Source organism: Populus alba, chromosome 12, assembly GCF_005239225.2.
Source record: "Populus alba chromosome 12, ASM523922v2, whole genome shotgun sequence".
Lineage (NCBI taxonomy): Eukaryota > Viridiplantae > Streptophyta > Magnoliopsida > Malpighiales > Salicaceae > Populus > Populus alba.
Genome location: NC_133295.1, coordinates 572252 through 589975, shown reverse-complemented (window position 1 = coordinate 589975; position 17724 = coordinate 572252). Strand labels below are relative to the sequence as shown.

Genomic DNA, 17724 nt, shown 5'->3' with positions numbered 1-17724 from the left:
TTGAAGCAATAATGCTACGTTTCTTCTACATTAAGGAATCCAACAAAGCTCCTAAAAGCTATTTTGAAATTTGTAATGGACTAAGAATTCAGTGCGTTTTGTTTTGTAGTCAGTGTGATACAATGTTTTCTGCTAGCTTATTCAGGTAGTCTCATGTTATAGGTCCTCTATGAAGTGTAAAAAATTAGAAAGATAAACAATGAAGCAATGAATATACTATCCAGCCTAGTCATTGTTAGGTATTGCCATTGATTTTACACTACCACCAACCCCCACCAAGCATTGACCAGCAGCCTTTGTTGAGAAGATGGCAGCCACCATTGACTGCAGCTGCAGCTGCTGGAAAGAAGAAGAGAAGCCACCATCATGCTATAAATAGGCACCATACAAAGAGAGCTTTGAGAGAAGTTGAGATAACGTGAGAGAGACAAAGAGAAGTTGCTGCCATGGGGCAGCAGCCCTGCTGCCCACATGCAGCAGGGTGTGTGAGCTAGGAGTAGAGTGGATGATCCTCCTCCATGTATTTATTGTAATCCTTTCTCTATCTCTAAATACAATGAACCTCTCCCGTGGATGTAGGCGGTTTTGCCGAACCACGTAAAATATTGTGTCTCAGTGTGCTTACCCCTCCGTTGAGCAATTATCAGTACATCACCGGTCACCGGATTCCGCCCAACAATTGGTATCAGAGCACCGTTCGTCGGAAAACAGAAGTGTTTTGGGGTATATCCGAATTTTCAAAATTGTCAAAAACAAGTTTTGATCATTCCACAGTGTAGAGGGTGCAAAATTGTTGGTGGGAGGAACCACTGGTGGTGGCTTTGAAACACTCAGAGGGGATAAAACACACTGGTTTTATTACACAAAACCGAAGCTTACAATAACAACACAAAAACAAAAGCTTAATACACGCCCTCTCTCTATCTCTTTCTCTTTCAAGTGTTTCTCTCTATTCTCTCCACACATATAACATAAGCTGGGCACTCTATTTATACATAAATTCAGAATACGAAAATCTACTGTTCCAGGTGTGAAGGCGGCTGTTGATCGGCGGTGTGAAGGCGGCTGGCGGCTGCGGCTGGTGGGTGGTTGCCTTCCTTGACCATCTGGGAGCTTCTGGATTGAGTTTATTCAACAAATCTCCCCTTTAAACTCAATCGAGGGATATCATGCCAAGCATGAACACTTCTCCTTTCAATGCCTTCTTTCTGCTTGTAGACCCTTTTGACACCTATTGCTTTCTTCTTTTCTGGTGGGTCCTTATCTGCATGGAAACAAAATAGAGTTGTATCTTCCATAACCTGAGTGGTATCGTACAACTCTTCAAGATTCCGCATCCTTCTTGGTCCTTCTGATGAGGATGCTGATGGTGGTGTTGATGATGATGCTCCTGGTGTGTTTCTTCCTGTTGAATACAGGGAAACTATGTACCGGACTTTTGTGGTTCAGCTGCTGGCACAATCGGTTCTTCTGCAGGTACAATCGGTTCTTCGACAAGTACTGTTGGTACTTCTTCTCCTTCAAGGATCAAATCAAGATTGATCCATTTGATTGCTTCTTGGTCATCACCATTCCATTGCCAAGATTTATCTTCTTCAAAGATAACATCTCTACTCGTAATCACCTTCTTCGTGATGGGATTATACAACCTGTTATCCCATCCTTCTTTCACCATATCCGACAAAGATGCATTTCTCGCTCTTATCATTGAGCTTTCTCCTTCTTGCATCTGGGATCTTTGCATATGCCACACAACCAAAGACTCGTAGATGAGTTACACTTGGTTTGTGACCACTCCATGCTTCTTCTGGAGTAACACCTTGCAAACTTCTGGTCGGGCAGCGATTCAGTAGATACACTGCACATGATACAGCTTCAGCCCAGTATTGCTTGGGCAGCTTCTTTGCTTTGAGCAAACTTCTAGCCATGTCAAGAATCGTTCGATTCTTCCTCTCGGCTACACCATTCAGCTGTGGTGTATAAGCTGGTGTCGTCTGATGTCTGATGCCTTGTTGTGTACAGAAGGCTTCAAAGTCGTTGGTTATATATTCTCCACCTTGATCAGATCTCACTGTTCTGATCGTATAACCAGTTTGCTTCTCCACAATTGCTTTAAAATCTTTAAAACAATTGAATACTTCTGACTTCCTCTTCAGAAAGTATATCCACGTTTTTCTACTAAAATCATCAGTAAAAGTGAGGAAGTACCTATTTTGTCCAGTCGACATAGGCGTGATTGGGCCACACACATCTGTGTGTACTAACTCCAGTGGCCTCTTTGCTCTCCAGTTGACTTCTTTGGCAAAACTGGATCTGTGATGTTTGCTGAGGACACAACTCTCACAGACTTCATCTGGATGATCAATGTGAGGCAAACCTTTGACCATCTTCTTGCTTGCTAGCATCTTCAAACTTGTGAAATTCAGATGTCCAAGCCTCAGGTGCCAAAGCCATTCTTCACTGTTGGTGATGGCGCTCAAACACCTTGCTGCATCATACTGGATGTTCAAAGGAAACATCCTATTCTTGGACATTTTCACGTAGGCCATTAATCTCCAATTGTTGTCTCTAATTGCCAGATGACAATTCTCCGAGTAAAAAGTATAGCCTCTCTCCAAAAGTTGACCTAAGTTGATTAGGTTCTGCTTTATGGCTGGGGCATAATACACATTGGCGATGTAGCTGGAATCGCCGTTCTTCAACTTAATTGGGATGCTGCCTTTACCTTTGAATGGAACCTTTGTGGTATCTCCAAAAGTAACTAGACCTTGCTTGGTCTCATCTAGATCACTAAATAACTCTCGGTAGCCGCACATGTGATTGCTGGCTCCAGTATCTAGATACCATATGTCCTCTTTTTTCTTATCAAGTCCTTGTTGGACAAGAAATGCAGTTTCTTCTCTGTCATCCTTTTCTGCAAAGTTGGCATGCTCACGTATCTCTAACGAAGCTTTTCTTCTGCATTCAGTGCTATAGTGCCCAAACTGATTGCAACTATAACATTTGATATTCCTCTTGTCACGGTTATTGTAACCGCCTCCTCTTCCTCTGGGAGTGAATGCTTGTTGTCCTCGGCCTCATCTGATGGTGCTTCTACCACCTCTTCCTCTAAAGCTTGTATTCCAAGAACCTCTTCCTTGGAATTGCTGGAATCCTCCTCTGGATTGTTGACTTCCTGCTTGAGTGGTGTAGCCACTTGATGAAGTCTCCCCTTGCTCATATCTGTCCTTGAGGGACAACTTTGCTTGTAAGGCATGCTCAATTACCTTATCTCCATTTCGCTTTACGATCTTCTGCTCATGAGCTTGTAAAGAACTCATAAGCTCATCCACAGTCAACTTGTCCACATCTTTGGACTCTTCAATTGCGACAACAACAAAATCGAATTTTGGATCTAGGGATCTCAAAATTTTTTCAGTGATTCGAGCATCGATGATGGCTTCTCCATTTCTCCTCATCTGGTTGATTATCACCATAATCCTTGTGTGATAATCAGAAATAGACTCCGAGGACTTCATTTGCAATAACTCAAATTCTCCTCGCAAAGATTGAAGACGAATCTTCTTGATTCTGTCAGCACCTTTGTATTTCTGTTGGAGAGCCTCCCATATATCATGTGACGTTTCAGCGGAAGCTATGATCTCGAACGTATCTTCATCAAGACCTTGGTAGATGATGGTCTTGGCTTTGTTGTCCTTCTTTCTGTTGACTTTCAAGGCTTGCTTCTGAGCCTCTTGTAAAGCATCTTCTCTTTCTTTGGACTCTGGTTCATCATAACCAGTTTGTACAATATCCAAACACTCTTGTGACCCAAGGAATGCCTTCAATCTGATGCACCAACTATCATAGTTGTCTTTGGTCAGCTTTGGAATGAGTGTATGTGTACCTTCTGTAGTCATTTTGCTCTTTTAATGACTATATCGCCTTCTAGAAGCCGAATTTGGCCAAACGGACACTGTAGATCAATCCGGAATGGTCCAAATAGTAGGGAACCGGTCTGACTTTGTTGAAATCGGGTCAGAAAATGGGTGAACCGGTCAAAAAACCAATTCTGTACGGCGGGCGGTTCGCTGGGTTGAACCGGGAATATTGTGTGGAATATTCGGAGAATATTCTCTCGGCGCTGGCGGCTGGATCAACGGCTCGGCTCGGCTCGGAGGACGGCTCGGCTTGTGGCTCGGCTATCGGCTCGGCTTGGACTCGGCGTGACGGCTCGGCGCGGCTTGAATATGGCGTGCGTGCACGTCAGTCGTCTTCTTCCTCGGGGCGCGTGGGCGATCTGGCTGAATATTCAGGTGGCGCGTGTGGGCTACCCCGAACTCCGATTTGGCTGATGTTTGCGGCAGTGAGTTCGTATTGATGAGCTCTACACTGTGGAATGATCAAAACTTGTTTTTGACAATTTTGAAAATTCGGATATACCCCAAAACACTTCTGTTTTCCGACGAACGGTGCTCTGATACCAATTGTTGGTGGGAGGAACCACTGGTGGTGGCTTTGAAACACTCAGAGGGGATAAAACACACTGTTTTATTACACAAAACCGAAGCTTACAATTACAACACAAAAGCTTATACACGCCCTCTCTCTCTCTTTCTCTTTCTAGTGTTTCTCTCTATTCTCTCCACACATATAACATAAGCTGGGCACTCTATTTATACATAAATTCAGAATACGAAAATCTACTGTTCCAGGTGTGAAGGCGGCTGTTGACCGGCGATGTGAAGGCGGCTGGCGGCTGGCGGCTGCGGCTGGTGGGTGGTTGCCTTCCTTGACCATCTGGGAGCTTCTGGATTGAGTTTATTCAACAGTCATCATGTCTTTCGACTCTTTCCAGTTAAACTAGCAATTTTCTTTAACTACTTGCAGATAGCTAGCTTTATCAAGCTCGCATATTTAGACCTATTGATGGTTGGAAATACATGATAGAGGAGTTAGGGATCAAATGCCAAGAAAGGGAAGGATAGTGTTTCAAGAACACCCAGTCTATCTGATCCATCTACACAACCATTCTAGGAGGACAGGAAACCGATTTCCTATAGAGTTCCTGACTCTGCTGAACTTTCCTTTCATTGTATCTGGCCATTGATGTTTCCCAAGGGATCAAACACAGGTAAAATAGCATTCTAATTTTTTTAAGAGCTCTTTCTCGAAATCCAGAGGTGGGCTTAATCAGTTGAGGGAAATGCCTGCTTCTAAGATTCACATATCATCCATCAATGATCTTTTTCTTCTGATCATGTGCTCCATGGAATCTAGTGCAACTTTTGAGTACTGTATGTGTTTTATTTTTTCCTTCACAAGTTCTCTTAACTTTAACCAGCTAATCTGTTCATTACCTAGACTAGATGTTTCTTCAATATAAAAAAACCACTGTGTTTCCATTGAGGAAGTGAGTTGTCGAAAATCTAGAAGTGGTGTTACAAGTAACTTGAAAGGGAGTGGAAAACATTCAGAATTGCATTTCTCAGATTTTTCAGCTCCAATTATTAACTTCGATTTCCTGGGATGTTTCATTTATCAATGAATTGTTTTTGTTGTTGTCGGAATTCTAGCTCGGAGTGCCCAAGCAAAGAATATCAAGTCCAGATGACATAAGTCTAGGTTGTTTTCAAGCTCAATGTCTTTTGGCGTGGTTAAGAGTAGAGCCCAAGTGGGCATAAGTCTGGCAAGCTTCCAAATAGACATGGGTATGGAGAGTTGTCAGATCTAACATTCTTGGGCTCAACTACACGGTGAGCTCAAGTAAAAATAAATATGGTGATCTGTCAAACCCAACGTTCTTGGTTCAGTTATGCACTAAACCCAACAAACATGAATTTGACGAGCTGCTAAACCCAACATCATTAAGTTAAGCTATGTGTTGAACATAAATTAACAAGAATCTGACAAGTTGTCAATCCAAACATCCTTAGGTTCAGCTACATACTTAATCTAGTGGACATGAGTTTGGTGAGCTTCCAAACCTAATATTCTTGAATTCAGGTACTCAATGTGCCCAAGTGGACGTAAGTATGGCGAGCTGTCAGACCCAACACTTTCGAGTTTAGCTACTTGTTGAGCATCTGGCGAGTTGCTAGACCCCACACCCTTGAGTTCAGCTACTTGCAGAGCCAAAACGGCTTTGGATCTAGCGAGCTACTAGATCCACCGCTATTGGACTTGGCATTGTGCCAAGCCAAAGTGGGTTTGGGTATGGCGATCATTATAGCCCCATGTTAGACTACAAGGTTTCATTTGTTTATTCTTGTGATTTTTAATATAAAATGTTAAAGTTAAGGATATCCATCTTCCTATCTCTCTAAGTATATAAAAGTTTTTTAAAAACCTATCATATTTTCATTGTCATTAATAGTTTGTAATAGATATTTATCCCTCATTAATATTGTGCAAGGGGTATTTGTTCATCACTTAATGTTTTGTAAGAGACATTTATCTTTTATTAATGCTATAAAAAAAATATCTTTCCAGTCCCTCAACTCCATTAAACATAAAAAGGTTTAGGGGTTATAAATACAGCTAAATGGTTTACAATCTTTATTTTTTATTTTTTATTGTATACATATTTTTTAATTATTTGCTTACATAATCTCATTGTTAAATTATTTTTTTATTTAAAATAGATAAAGGAAAAATCAAAGTATATAAATTGAAAGATTGATAAGCAAGAAAAGTTTTTTTTAAATAATTATTATTGAATTAAGCATGATTAAAATAACTATTTATTTACTTTTAATACTAAAAGGATTAGTTAATTTAAGAAAAATTAGCAGCCATGAAACACGATTTAATTCATTTAGGAAATCAGTATTGCCGTGTTTTTGTTTTAGATTATGTCAGTGTGGTCGAGGTTATTTTGTAAAGTATTTTTTGTTTGAAAATAAATTAAAATAATATTTTATGTTTTTTTTATTTTATAAAATTTATCTTTTACAAGAAATCAATATTGTCGTGTTCTTAGCATTTTTTTTACGTCGTTTTAATATATTAATATCAAGTTTTTACGGATTATACTCTTGTTTTGTAATCAACTAAGGGAGCTCTCTCCTTCGTGGAGATATCTGCAAATGAATAACTCAACCCTCAGTTCCATACTTTCTGAGAAAAATGAAGATTGGTTTTCCTTGTTGATGTTGAGAAAGACTTTTTGGGTTGATACACATTACCAACCAAGCACACAAGGAAGGTTGATAGGAACTTTTGGATAATTAAAAAAGATTTTTTTTATTTTTTAAAATTTATTTTTAATAAAAAATAAATATTGTCATGTTTCTAACTTGTTTTTATATTATTTTAATATGATAATATAAAAAATATAATTACCATAAAACAAGCTACAAAGGAAGTTCGAATGAGCACATTGACTTGCGGCACATCACTCATATGGACTTTGTTAATTTCAGAAATTAATTAATATTGCCGTGTTTTCCAACGCTCAGTACTCTTTTTTTGGTCGTGAAAAATGATATACAAGTGCAAAGTTATTATTACTTTGCCTTGCCTTTCATTTAATCAGAGCTTGTTTGTATTTTTAAAAAAAATTAATTTTTTTATTTTTAATTAATATATTTTTAATTTTTCAAATATTTTTTTAAAAATAAAAAAATATTATTAACATATTTTTTAAAATAAAAAATACTTTAAAAAATACCACAACCACACTTTTAAATACACTTAGTTTATCACCAACTAGTTAGTAGGGGCATGATTTTGCACAATTTTGAGTCAACAAGGAAAGTTGATAGGAACCTCACTTTCTGTAAATGGTGATGGATATTTTTTTTTTTTGGTATTCTGATATTTTTTGTCACTAATATATTTTTTTAATATTTTTTTTATAGTTTTATGAATTGTCTTTTTCTCTCTTCTTTATTTAAATAATTTCGGAAATTAATTAATATTGTCGTGTTTCCAACGCTCAGTACTCTTTTCTGGATCGTGAAAAAACAATATATTAGTGCAAAGTCATTAGTGCTTGGCGTAATTAGCGGGGGCATCATTTTGCACCATTTTGAGTCAACAAGGAAAGTTGATAGTAACCTTACTGTCTGTAAATAGTGATTGCTATTTTTTGAGCATTCGTATTTTTTCCTTACTGATATATTATTTTAATATTTTTCAATAATTTTTTTTATTTTATGTATTGGTTTTTTTTTTGAGAACCCAAAAAAATAGATAACAACATAAATTATAATTTTTATATAATTTATATTATAATTAACAACAATGTTAATTTCCAACACTGGTACTCTTTTTTCGGTCGTGCAAAGTCATTAGTGCTTGGCGTAATTATTAATTTGCCTTGGTGTCCTTTAGAAGCTGTTTGGCACTGCGGTCCAAACAGCTTTTTACAAAAATTCAATTTTTTTTTTTTATTAAAATTGAGTTCGGTTTGTACTTTCTGGATCGTTTTGATGTGCTGATATTAAAAATGATTTTTAAAAAATGAAAAAACATTATTGGCATGCTTTTCGGCACAAAAAGCTATTTGAAAAGCAACCGCTACCACACTCCCAAACACATTCTTAGTCTAGCAACAACTACTTAGCTTTTTTGTTTTAATTTTTAAATCCTAAAAGAGGTAATATTCTCACTCAATTAATCAGTATACCAATGTTTTCCATAAATTAATGTTTAGCATTGTGGTTCAATCATGGTTCAACCTAGTGCAAACTATACATTTAATCTCTATAATTTTAATTGTATTTATGACTTAATTAATTATTATTTGTATTATGATCAATACTTGTCAAGTGAGTGGATTTAGCCCATGTTTGATTGAACCGTCAATACCAAACTTTAGATTTTCTATATTTTGATGGAGGTTACATGACATTACGTAATATTTAATATTTAATCTGATTTTTTTCACTTTCATCCATTATGTATTGAACTTAGTTCATCATTAGAGAGCAATGGACTCCAACCATTTAATTATCATTTATAAATTTTATAAATACACACACACACACAAACACACACACACATTAATATTATTTTTAAAACATGACATGGCATATGATCCACTTAAAAAATATTTCTTACAATGTAGAGAAAACTAATGAAAGATAAAATAAATTGTAAGGAAAACCAAACTTCAAAGATGCAATGATACCATGAAAACCCAGGCATAGAGGGGCAGAAGTCTCCAAGAACAGTTGTCATCAGACGAGACACAAAGGGAGTTATAATTAGAGCACAAATTGCACGCACGTAGACTTGCTGGAAAAATGTCAATTTTGGAAATTAAAATTGCCGTGTTTCCAACATTCTTGCATAGTAAAAAAAAGGGAGCTAATTGTATGGAAATATTTGCAATTGAATAATTCAACCTGAAGTTCCATATTGAATAATTGTATGGTTGCGAAGACTTGGAGGTCAAGGAGGAAAAGACAGAGCAGATGAAGATTGGTTTTCCCTTGTTGATGCTGGAAAACAAAAATCTTTCCAATCCCACACTTACTTGGCAATCTTGAGGGCAAGAACCCTGAAACTCCTCCAATCTTTTAGGCCCACCAATCCCACACTAACTTGGTAATCTTGAGGGCAAGAACCTCGAAACTCCAATCTTTGACAGTTTTACCACGCTGCTCTGTTTTCCGGTAATGGTTCAGTCAACTAAGGGACGTACTTTGTGTGGAAATATTTGCAATTGAATTCAGTTTCATATACAATATATCCTGAACTTTCGTTTTCCTTGTTGATGGTCAAGGCAAGCTTCGCAGAAATTTCATTGCTAAATGCAGTATAGAAAAACATCTCTGCACTAAGTTGTTAGTGCTCAAGAAATTTCATTTCTTACACAATTTTTTTTCAGAACCACTCACTGGTTCCGAAGACTTGGAGGTCAAGGAGGAAAAGGACAGACCAGGTGACGATTGGTTTTCCCTTGTTGATGCTGAGAAAGAAAGATCTTTCCAATCCCACACTTACTTGGTAATCTAGAGGGCAAGAACCTTGAAACTCCTCCAATCTTTGTCAGTTTTAGTAGGCTGCTCTGTTTTCCTGTAATGGTTCAGTATAATGTTATTCCTAAACATTCACTTAAATATTGTTTTAATTTCCGGTACGCTGCTCTGAAATTCCTTCAAGTCTAACTTGTAAAATAATAGTTTGCGTAGCAAACTATTTAGGAAACTTCAGCGACAGACTCTTAGTTTTCCATTTAAGAATGAACGATCACATGAAAAACAATCCTACGCAAAATTCTCCGTAGTAATTAAAAGGTTTTGGTTTAAAACTTTCTCAAGCTTCATTCATTGTTCAGTATAATGATTTTGATTTGTTTATATTAAAATTAAAAAAATAAATATATTTTTAATTAAAAAATACATTTAAAAAAATATATTGCACCACATTATGACATTTCCCAGTTGACATGTCTTAAGCACCGTGTAATGAATCAATCACAAAATAAAGTGTTGACGACCAATCCCACAGCATCTAATTGAGTTGGTTAACTGTTCAATAAAGCTATTGCCAGAACGTGTGTTGACTGTAGACTGGAGTGAGGTGGACATAAGAAGGTGAGGATGACTCTTTAACTCTGCATGCCCCCTTGCTTCAGCTGTGAGTAAACTACGAGTGTAAATTATTAACAAGTTTTCGTCCGATTTTGTGGCTTGAATTTCTCGGAAATTATATTTTAGTGGGCAAAGCAATCTTCGCATAAGTCTTATATATCTTATTATAAATATTTCATAATTAACTATCTTATTTTTTTAATTAACATGAATGTCGGCACCTCAATTTATTAACACTTGTATTAGTGAATTAAGGGACTTCTCCTCGCGAGAAATATTCACTGACTTTGATTATCATTTTTATTTCAATTATGTATACATAATTCCATAGTTTAAATTAATTTTTATTTAGAATTGAAAAAGGAAAAATCAAAGTATATCAATTCTGAAAAGACTTTTGGATCATGAGAAACGTTATATATATTAGTGCGAAGTCATTGGTGCCAAGAAACAACAATTCAGTTTGCACAATTTGAAGTCAACAGGGAATCAAGTTGATAGGAACCTTACATATTGCATATTTCCATCGGTTTTTATTCTTACTTTATTTTTTTAATTATTAAATCCTGAAAAAGGTATTTTAATACTAACAATTATGTGCTCATGAACAAATTAGTCTTTCTTTGCTCCGATTCTCTTTCAGCTAAGGAAACTTGTTTAATGCTTCAACCAGTGACTTTGATTTCGTCTATAAATACTACTAATAATGCCTTTCTTTACTTCTCATCTTAAATTCCCAGTTAATTATACTTTGAATCCTGTAAGGCCAGCCAACATGGGGTTTTCACCACTGTCCCTCTCTCAATCTCTCTCCTTCATTCTGTTTCTCTTCCATTTCCACTCAACAATTTCATCTCCACTCTCCTCAAATTACTCCTCCTCCTCCTCCTCTTCTTCTCATTTGTGTGCTCATCGCCAATCTCTTTCTCTCCTTCAATTCAAACAATCCTTCTCAATTCAGAGTTCTCCTTTTTGGTTTGCTAGAAACTATCAATATGATCAATATCCCAAGACAGAGTCATGGAAAGAGGGTGCAGACTGCTGCTTGTGGGATGGGGTCACTTGTGACCTGAAAACCGGGCATGTCACTGCACTGGACCTCTCTTGCAGCATGCTTTACGGCACCCTCCTTCCCAATAATTCTCTCTTCTCTCTCCATCATCTTCAACAGCTCGAACTATCCTTCAATGATTTCAACTCCTCCCATATTTCTTCTCGATTTGGCCAGTTCTCCAATCTAACACATCTTAACCTGAGTGGTTCAGATCTTGCAGGCCAAGTCCCGTCAGAAATCTCTCACCTCTCCAAATTGGTTTCACTTGATCTCTCTTGGAACTACGATCTAAGTCTAGAACCAATTTGTTTTGACAAGCTTGTTCGAAACCTAACCAAGCTTAGAGAACTCGATTTGAGTTGGGTAAACATGTCACTAGTTGTTCCCGATTCCTTGATGAATCTGTCTTCTTCTCTGTCATCACTCAAACTCGATGAATGTGGATTGCAAGGAAAACTCCCATCCTCAATGGGGAAATTTAAGCACCTGCAGTACTTGGATCTTGGATGGAACGATTTTACTGGTCCAATTCCTTATGATTTTGAGCAACTCAGTGAGTTGGTTTCCCTTTATCTCTCTTTCAACCAATATCTAAGTCCAGAACCAATTTCTTTTGACAAGCTTGTTCAAAACCTAACCAAGCTGAGAGATTTCGTTTTGAATCATGTAAATATGTCTCTGATTGCACCCAATTCCTTGACAAATCTGTCCTCTTCTTTGTCATCTCTTTCCCTTTGGGGTTGTGGATTGCAGGGGAAATTTCCAGGTAACATCTTTCTCCTCCCAAACCTTGAATCACTGGATCTGTCATACAATGAAGGCCTCACAGGCTCTTTTCCTTCGTCCAATTTGAGTAATGTCCTCTCTTTATTGTGGCTGTCTAATACAAGAATTTCAGTTTATTTGGAAAACGACTTAATCAATAATCTAAACTCATTAAAATATATGTATCTTGGTAATTGTAACCTTATAAGTTCAGATCTAGCCCTTCTTGGTTATCTCACTATCCCATCATCACTCGGAAACCTTGTACATCTCCGATACTTGGAACTCAATTCCAATAAATTTATGGGTCAGATTCCAGATTCTTTGGGTAGCCTCTCAAATCTAGAGCGTCTAAGTTTATATGGTAACTTGTTTAATGGAACAATACCATCCTTTTTGTTTGCTCTTCCTTCTTTAAACACTCTTGATCTTCATAACAATAATCTCACAGGCAATATAAGTGAACTCCAACATGATTCATTGTCATTCCTTGATTTGAGCAATAACTGCTTGCATGGTACAATCTCAAGTTCGATTTTCAAACAAGAGAACTTGACAACCCTTATTCTTGCGTCCAATAGTAAATTGACAGGTGAGATTTCTTCTTCTATTTGCAAGCTGAGATTCCTTGTGGTCCTAGACTTGTCCAACAACAGCTTGAGTGGTTCTACACCACAATGTTTGGGGAACTTCAGCGGTATGCTCTCGGTATTGCATCTAGGCATGAACAATCTTCAAGGCACTATCCCTTCAACATTTTCAAAGGTTAATAGCTTGGAATATCTCAACCTCAATGGAAATGAATTAGAAGGGAAAGTGCCACCATCTATCGTCAGGTGCACAATGTTGGAAGTTCTTGATCTTGGCAACAACAAGATTGAGGATGGGTTTCCTTACTTTTTAGAAACGCTTCCAAAGCTGCAAATTCTTATTCTAAAATCGAATAAACTCCAAGGTTTTGTGAAGGGTCCAACTGCACATAATTCCTTCTCTAAATTACAGATTCTTGACATCTCTGACAATGATTTTAGTGGGTCATTTCCAACTGGGTATTTCAATAGTTTTGAAGCAATGATGACCTCGGATCAAAACATGATTTACATGAATGCAACAAATTACTCTAGTTATGTCTATTCCATAGAAATGACATGGAAAGGTGTAGAAATTGAGTTTCCAAAGATACAAAGTACCATCAGAATACTCGATTTGTCAAAAAACAATTTCACTGGAGAGATTCCAAAGGTGATCGGAAAGCTAAAAGCACTCCAGCAACTCAACCTTTCTCATAATTCCCTTACGGGTCAAATCCAATCATCATTAGGAAATTTGACCAATTTGGAATCATTAGATCTATCTTCAAATTTGCTTACCGGAAGGATTCCAATGCAACTAGGGGTCTAACATTTCTTGCAATCCTAAACCTTTCACATAACCAACTCGAGGGGCCCATACCAAGCGGAGAGCAGTTCAACACCTTTGATGCAAGCTCATTTGAAGGAAACTTGGGTTTATGTGGATCTCAAGTACTAAAAAAATGCTACGGTGATGAGGCACCATCATTGCTGCCATCAAGCTTTGATGAAGGAGATGATTCAACATTATTGCAGATGGATTTGGATGGAAAGCTATGACAATGGGGTATGGATGTGGGTTTGTGTTTGGAGTTGCAATGGGATACATCGTGTTTAGAACAAAAAAACCTTCATGGTTTTTTAGGATGGTTGAAGATATATGGAATCTCAAGAGCAAGAAAACAAAGAAGAACGTTGACAGATATGGTGATAGAAGAAACTAGATAATGCAATTGATATTTTCAAGTAAGTTTTGCGAGCATTTGAGTTTCAAATTTTATGTTTTCTGTAGGCTATCTTTTCTCTACAATTTATTTGCTCAGTCTTACCTTTCTGATTTTACAGTATAAACAAGATATCAAGTGGATTTGACATTAAAACAACACTAGAGTGGCAGATTCATGGTATTGGATTCCCTTTACAAACAAGATATCAAATGGTTTGGGTGTTACTTATGCAAAAAAGATTCCATGTATGTAATAGGTCAAGCAAGCAATAGCTTGTGTTAACTATAAAATCATTTATGTTTTATTGAGTTATGAACATTTGCTTATTCTTGATCACTTAATTGAATGGACATAATTGGGTTCAAAAGTTCAACGAACAACTCAATCTGTTTCAACTCCATTCATCCCAGCAAAACTGGAAACTTAATCTCATCCCATCCGGCACAAGCAATCACTCCTCCATATCCCAAACACCGATTAAAGCACCCAAAACCACCCAATTGCTATTCCTCATTGCAATATCAACCTCAACCCCGCTATCACACACAAAATTCAAACTTTTGCAGATAAATGACAATTTAAGCATTTAATAAAACCAATAGCACATAATAAAAACAAAGTCTATATACCATTAATTAACCCTATAATTCAAATTCACAAAATTCTTCGTTCCATTATCTGACCACATAACCAAGATTCACAAAATCCTTCAAAACTCCCCCAAAAGAAAAACCAAATCAGAAAATGCAAAATAAAATCCAAACTTTTCAACAAAAACAGAAACTTTGACACCCACACCCCTCATAAGGGTTTGTTTGGATAAGGGAAACACTTAGCGATTTCCTTTTTATGTTCAATGACATATTTATCATTCATTTAACTTATTTTCATTAACATTAATTATTGTCTGGTTACTATTTTTTCAGTACGGATAAAAATGTTTTTCATTGGAGGGATAAAAAAAACATAAAATAAATCAATTTGTAGAGTGAATTTATAAGTGAACTTGAAAAGTTGGTTTTCGAATCCTAATTTCTTCATAATAACCCAATTACAATCAATTTGATGTATTCAAAGTAATTTAATAATGTTTTTAATATTATTCTCAAAATTTGAATATATTAAACAACTTTATTAGTTTGTTTTCCATTTGTCAGAAAACACATCAAGAACTTCAACACATAAAATACAATGAGCACCACGTTGCAGGCGTCTGAACAAAGTCCAGTACTGGCGTCTCCCACGCGCTAGCAGCCTCCCACGTTCTCAGGTATATTTCAACCGAATTCGATCGCAAAGCAAAACAGAATCCAAATACTGCTTACTAAGGTGTTCGTATAATTATAAATTTTAGTTTCCAAGAAACAAAAAACTTCAATATCATTGGAACTAACATACTTTTGTGCAGGCAGCCCCCCTTCTACAAAGACTGCCTAAATCTCTATAATTCCATGGTAGCATCTGCTTAAGATTAGAATAAAAGTCCAACCATTCCTTCTATATATTTCATATCAATCTGCCTTCGAATATGTTCAGCAACCAAACCACCATTACCGCCATCAAACCTTATTGCAGGAGATGATTCAACATTGTTTGAAGAAGGGTTTGGATGGAAAGCTGTGGCAATTGGGTATGGATGTGGGTTTATGTTTGGAGTCATAATGGGATATGTTGTGTTTAAAACAAGAAGACCTGCATGGTTTCTGAAAACGGTTGAAGATCAATGGAGTCTTAATGCAATCAGAACAAAGAAGAATGCTAGTAGAAATGGTGCAAGAAGAAACTAAACAATGCAGTCAGTATCTTCAAAGTTCGTTCTGTAAATTGTTTCCTTTCTGATTTTTTATAAGTAATCATAACTACAGTTATATATTGTTTTTATTGCAGTGTTATTTCAATAAAGGTTGTGCCTCAAGTGATACCGAGTGGAGTTGGCTTTGGAACAACACTAAAGTGGCAGATTCATAGTGTTGAAGTAACACTACTAATAATTAAATACTACTAATAATGCCTTTCTTTATTTCTCATCTCTCTTAATTATACTTCGAATCCTGTAATGGGGTTTTCACAACTGTGCCTCTCTCAATCTCTCTCTTTCATTCTGTCTCTCTTCCATTTCCATTCAACAATTTCATCTCCACTCTCCTCAAATCACTCCTCCTCCTCCTCCTCCTCTTCTTCTCATTTGTGTGCTCATCACCAATCTCTTTCTCTCCTTCAATTCAAACAATCCTTCTCCATTAATAGATCTGCCTCATTGGAGTATTGTCAATATCCTTTTCCAAAAACAGAGTCATGGATAGATAGTACAGACTGCTGCTCGTGGGATGGGGTCACTTGTGACACGAAAACCGGGCATGTCACTGGACTGGACCTCTCTTGCAGCATTCCTTATGGCACCCTCCATTCCAATAGCACCCTTTTTCTCCCTGCATCATCTTCAAAAGCTCGACCTCTCTGACAATCATTTCAAAAAGATAGAATTTGAGAATGTGAATCTCTGTTCTCCTTATCTCTAAGGTCAGAGAGTAAATCATATATATATTGTTTCTTAGAAGACGGTTAAAGAAGAAGGGGAAACCAGCTGTCATGACTATGAACAGATTCTAGAGCTAGGCAGTTATAACAAATCAGTAACAATAAATCCAACAACATCAAGTTGGGTAAATCACGTAACAGACTATTCTAGCATTGGCTTACTGTACCCATTTACAGCAACCCTAGTCTTAGTTGTTGTGCCAAGAACTCTCTGCAAGTCTGACTGGGACAATGCCCTAGGTGCCTTGTAAAGGGTTAAAAAATCCACAGCAAGCTCAAACAAATAAAATCCTCCGGATAATATTTTTGTAGTCCATAAAGACACTTTGTTTAATTTCTTCTAGTTCTCTTGAGGAACCATACTATCTTCTATCCATTGCGATGGAAGTCATTGGATTTGGATAGAACACAACAGGCAACAATTACCAAAACTTTTCCATGACTAAATCGAACCCCCAACCATCAAAAATCTTAAAAAAACAAATCAGTAGGTGCCTAAACTTTTCATTTGCTAAAACTACATTTTTCAGGATAAAAAACTCATGTTTATATCAGATAATGCACTTTATATTCCATCATCTGGAGAATGTTGAAAGGCGTGATGAAGACCAGTACATGAGGTCTCATGGCTGTGGTTGTGTCCACAAGAGGTTCAACAATGGATAAACACCACTGGGGCAGGATTTTACCAATACAATTTATAATGATCATGCTCCATGTTCAATCAATCAAGGGTTAGAATCAGGGTTTGAGCTGGTAATTGGGAGCTTGAATTCGAAACACCAAATGCTGTTACCTTTTTCAAAGGGGAGCAAGTGACAAACGAATTCAGGTGCTGGAGGCATTGTAGACAAATGTAAGGGATTTGATCTTGCAGACAACTTGCAGCTATCAATTCAGGACTTTAGAACAAATCCATTTCTGGTAATATTCTTCCCACTTTTGTTGCTACTAGGTATAACTATTATAAGAATAACAGATGAGCCACTCTTTTTAGATTTCTCGGGTGATCTGGAAAAATGAAACCAGCAACGCATTCAGAGAGA

The 17724-nt window shown here is 37.0% G+C and overlaps 1 protein-coding gene and 1 pseudogene across 1 annotated transcript in view; both read left to right on the top strand.

Moving 5' to 3' along the window:
* Positions 1-13409, top strand: part of LOC118036856 (uncharacterized) — a 15750-nt gene extending 2341 nt beyond the window's left edge. Inside the window, exons 2-3 of the mRNA XM_073403669.1 lie at positions 11508-13317; positions 13404-13409. Coding sequence (XP_073259770.1) covers positions 11508-13317; positions 13404-13409 — 1816 coding nt within the window. The remainder of the gene's footprint in view (positions 1-11507; positions 13318-13403) is intronic.
* Positions 13363-15927, top strand: LOC118036854 (receptor-like protein 9DC3; annotated as a pseudogene).
* The last annotated feature ends 1797 nt before the right edge of the window (positions 15928-17724 follow it).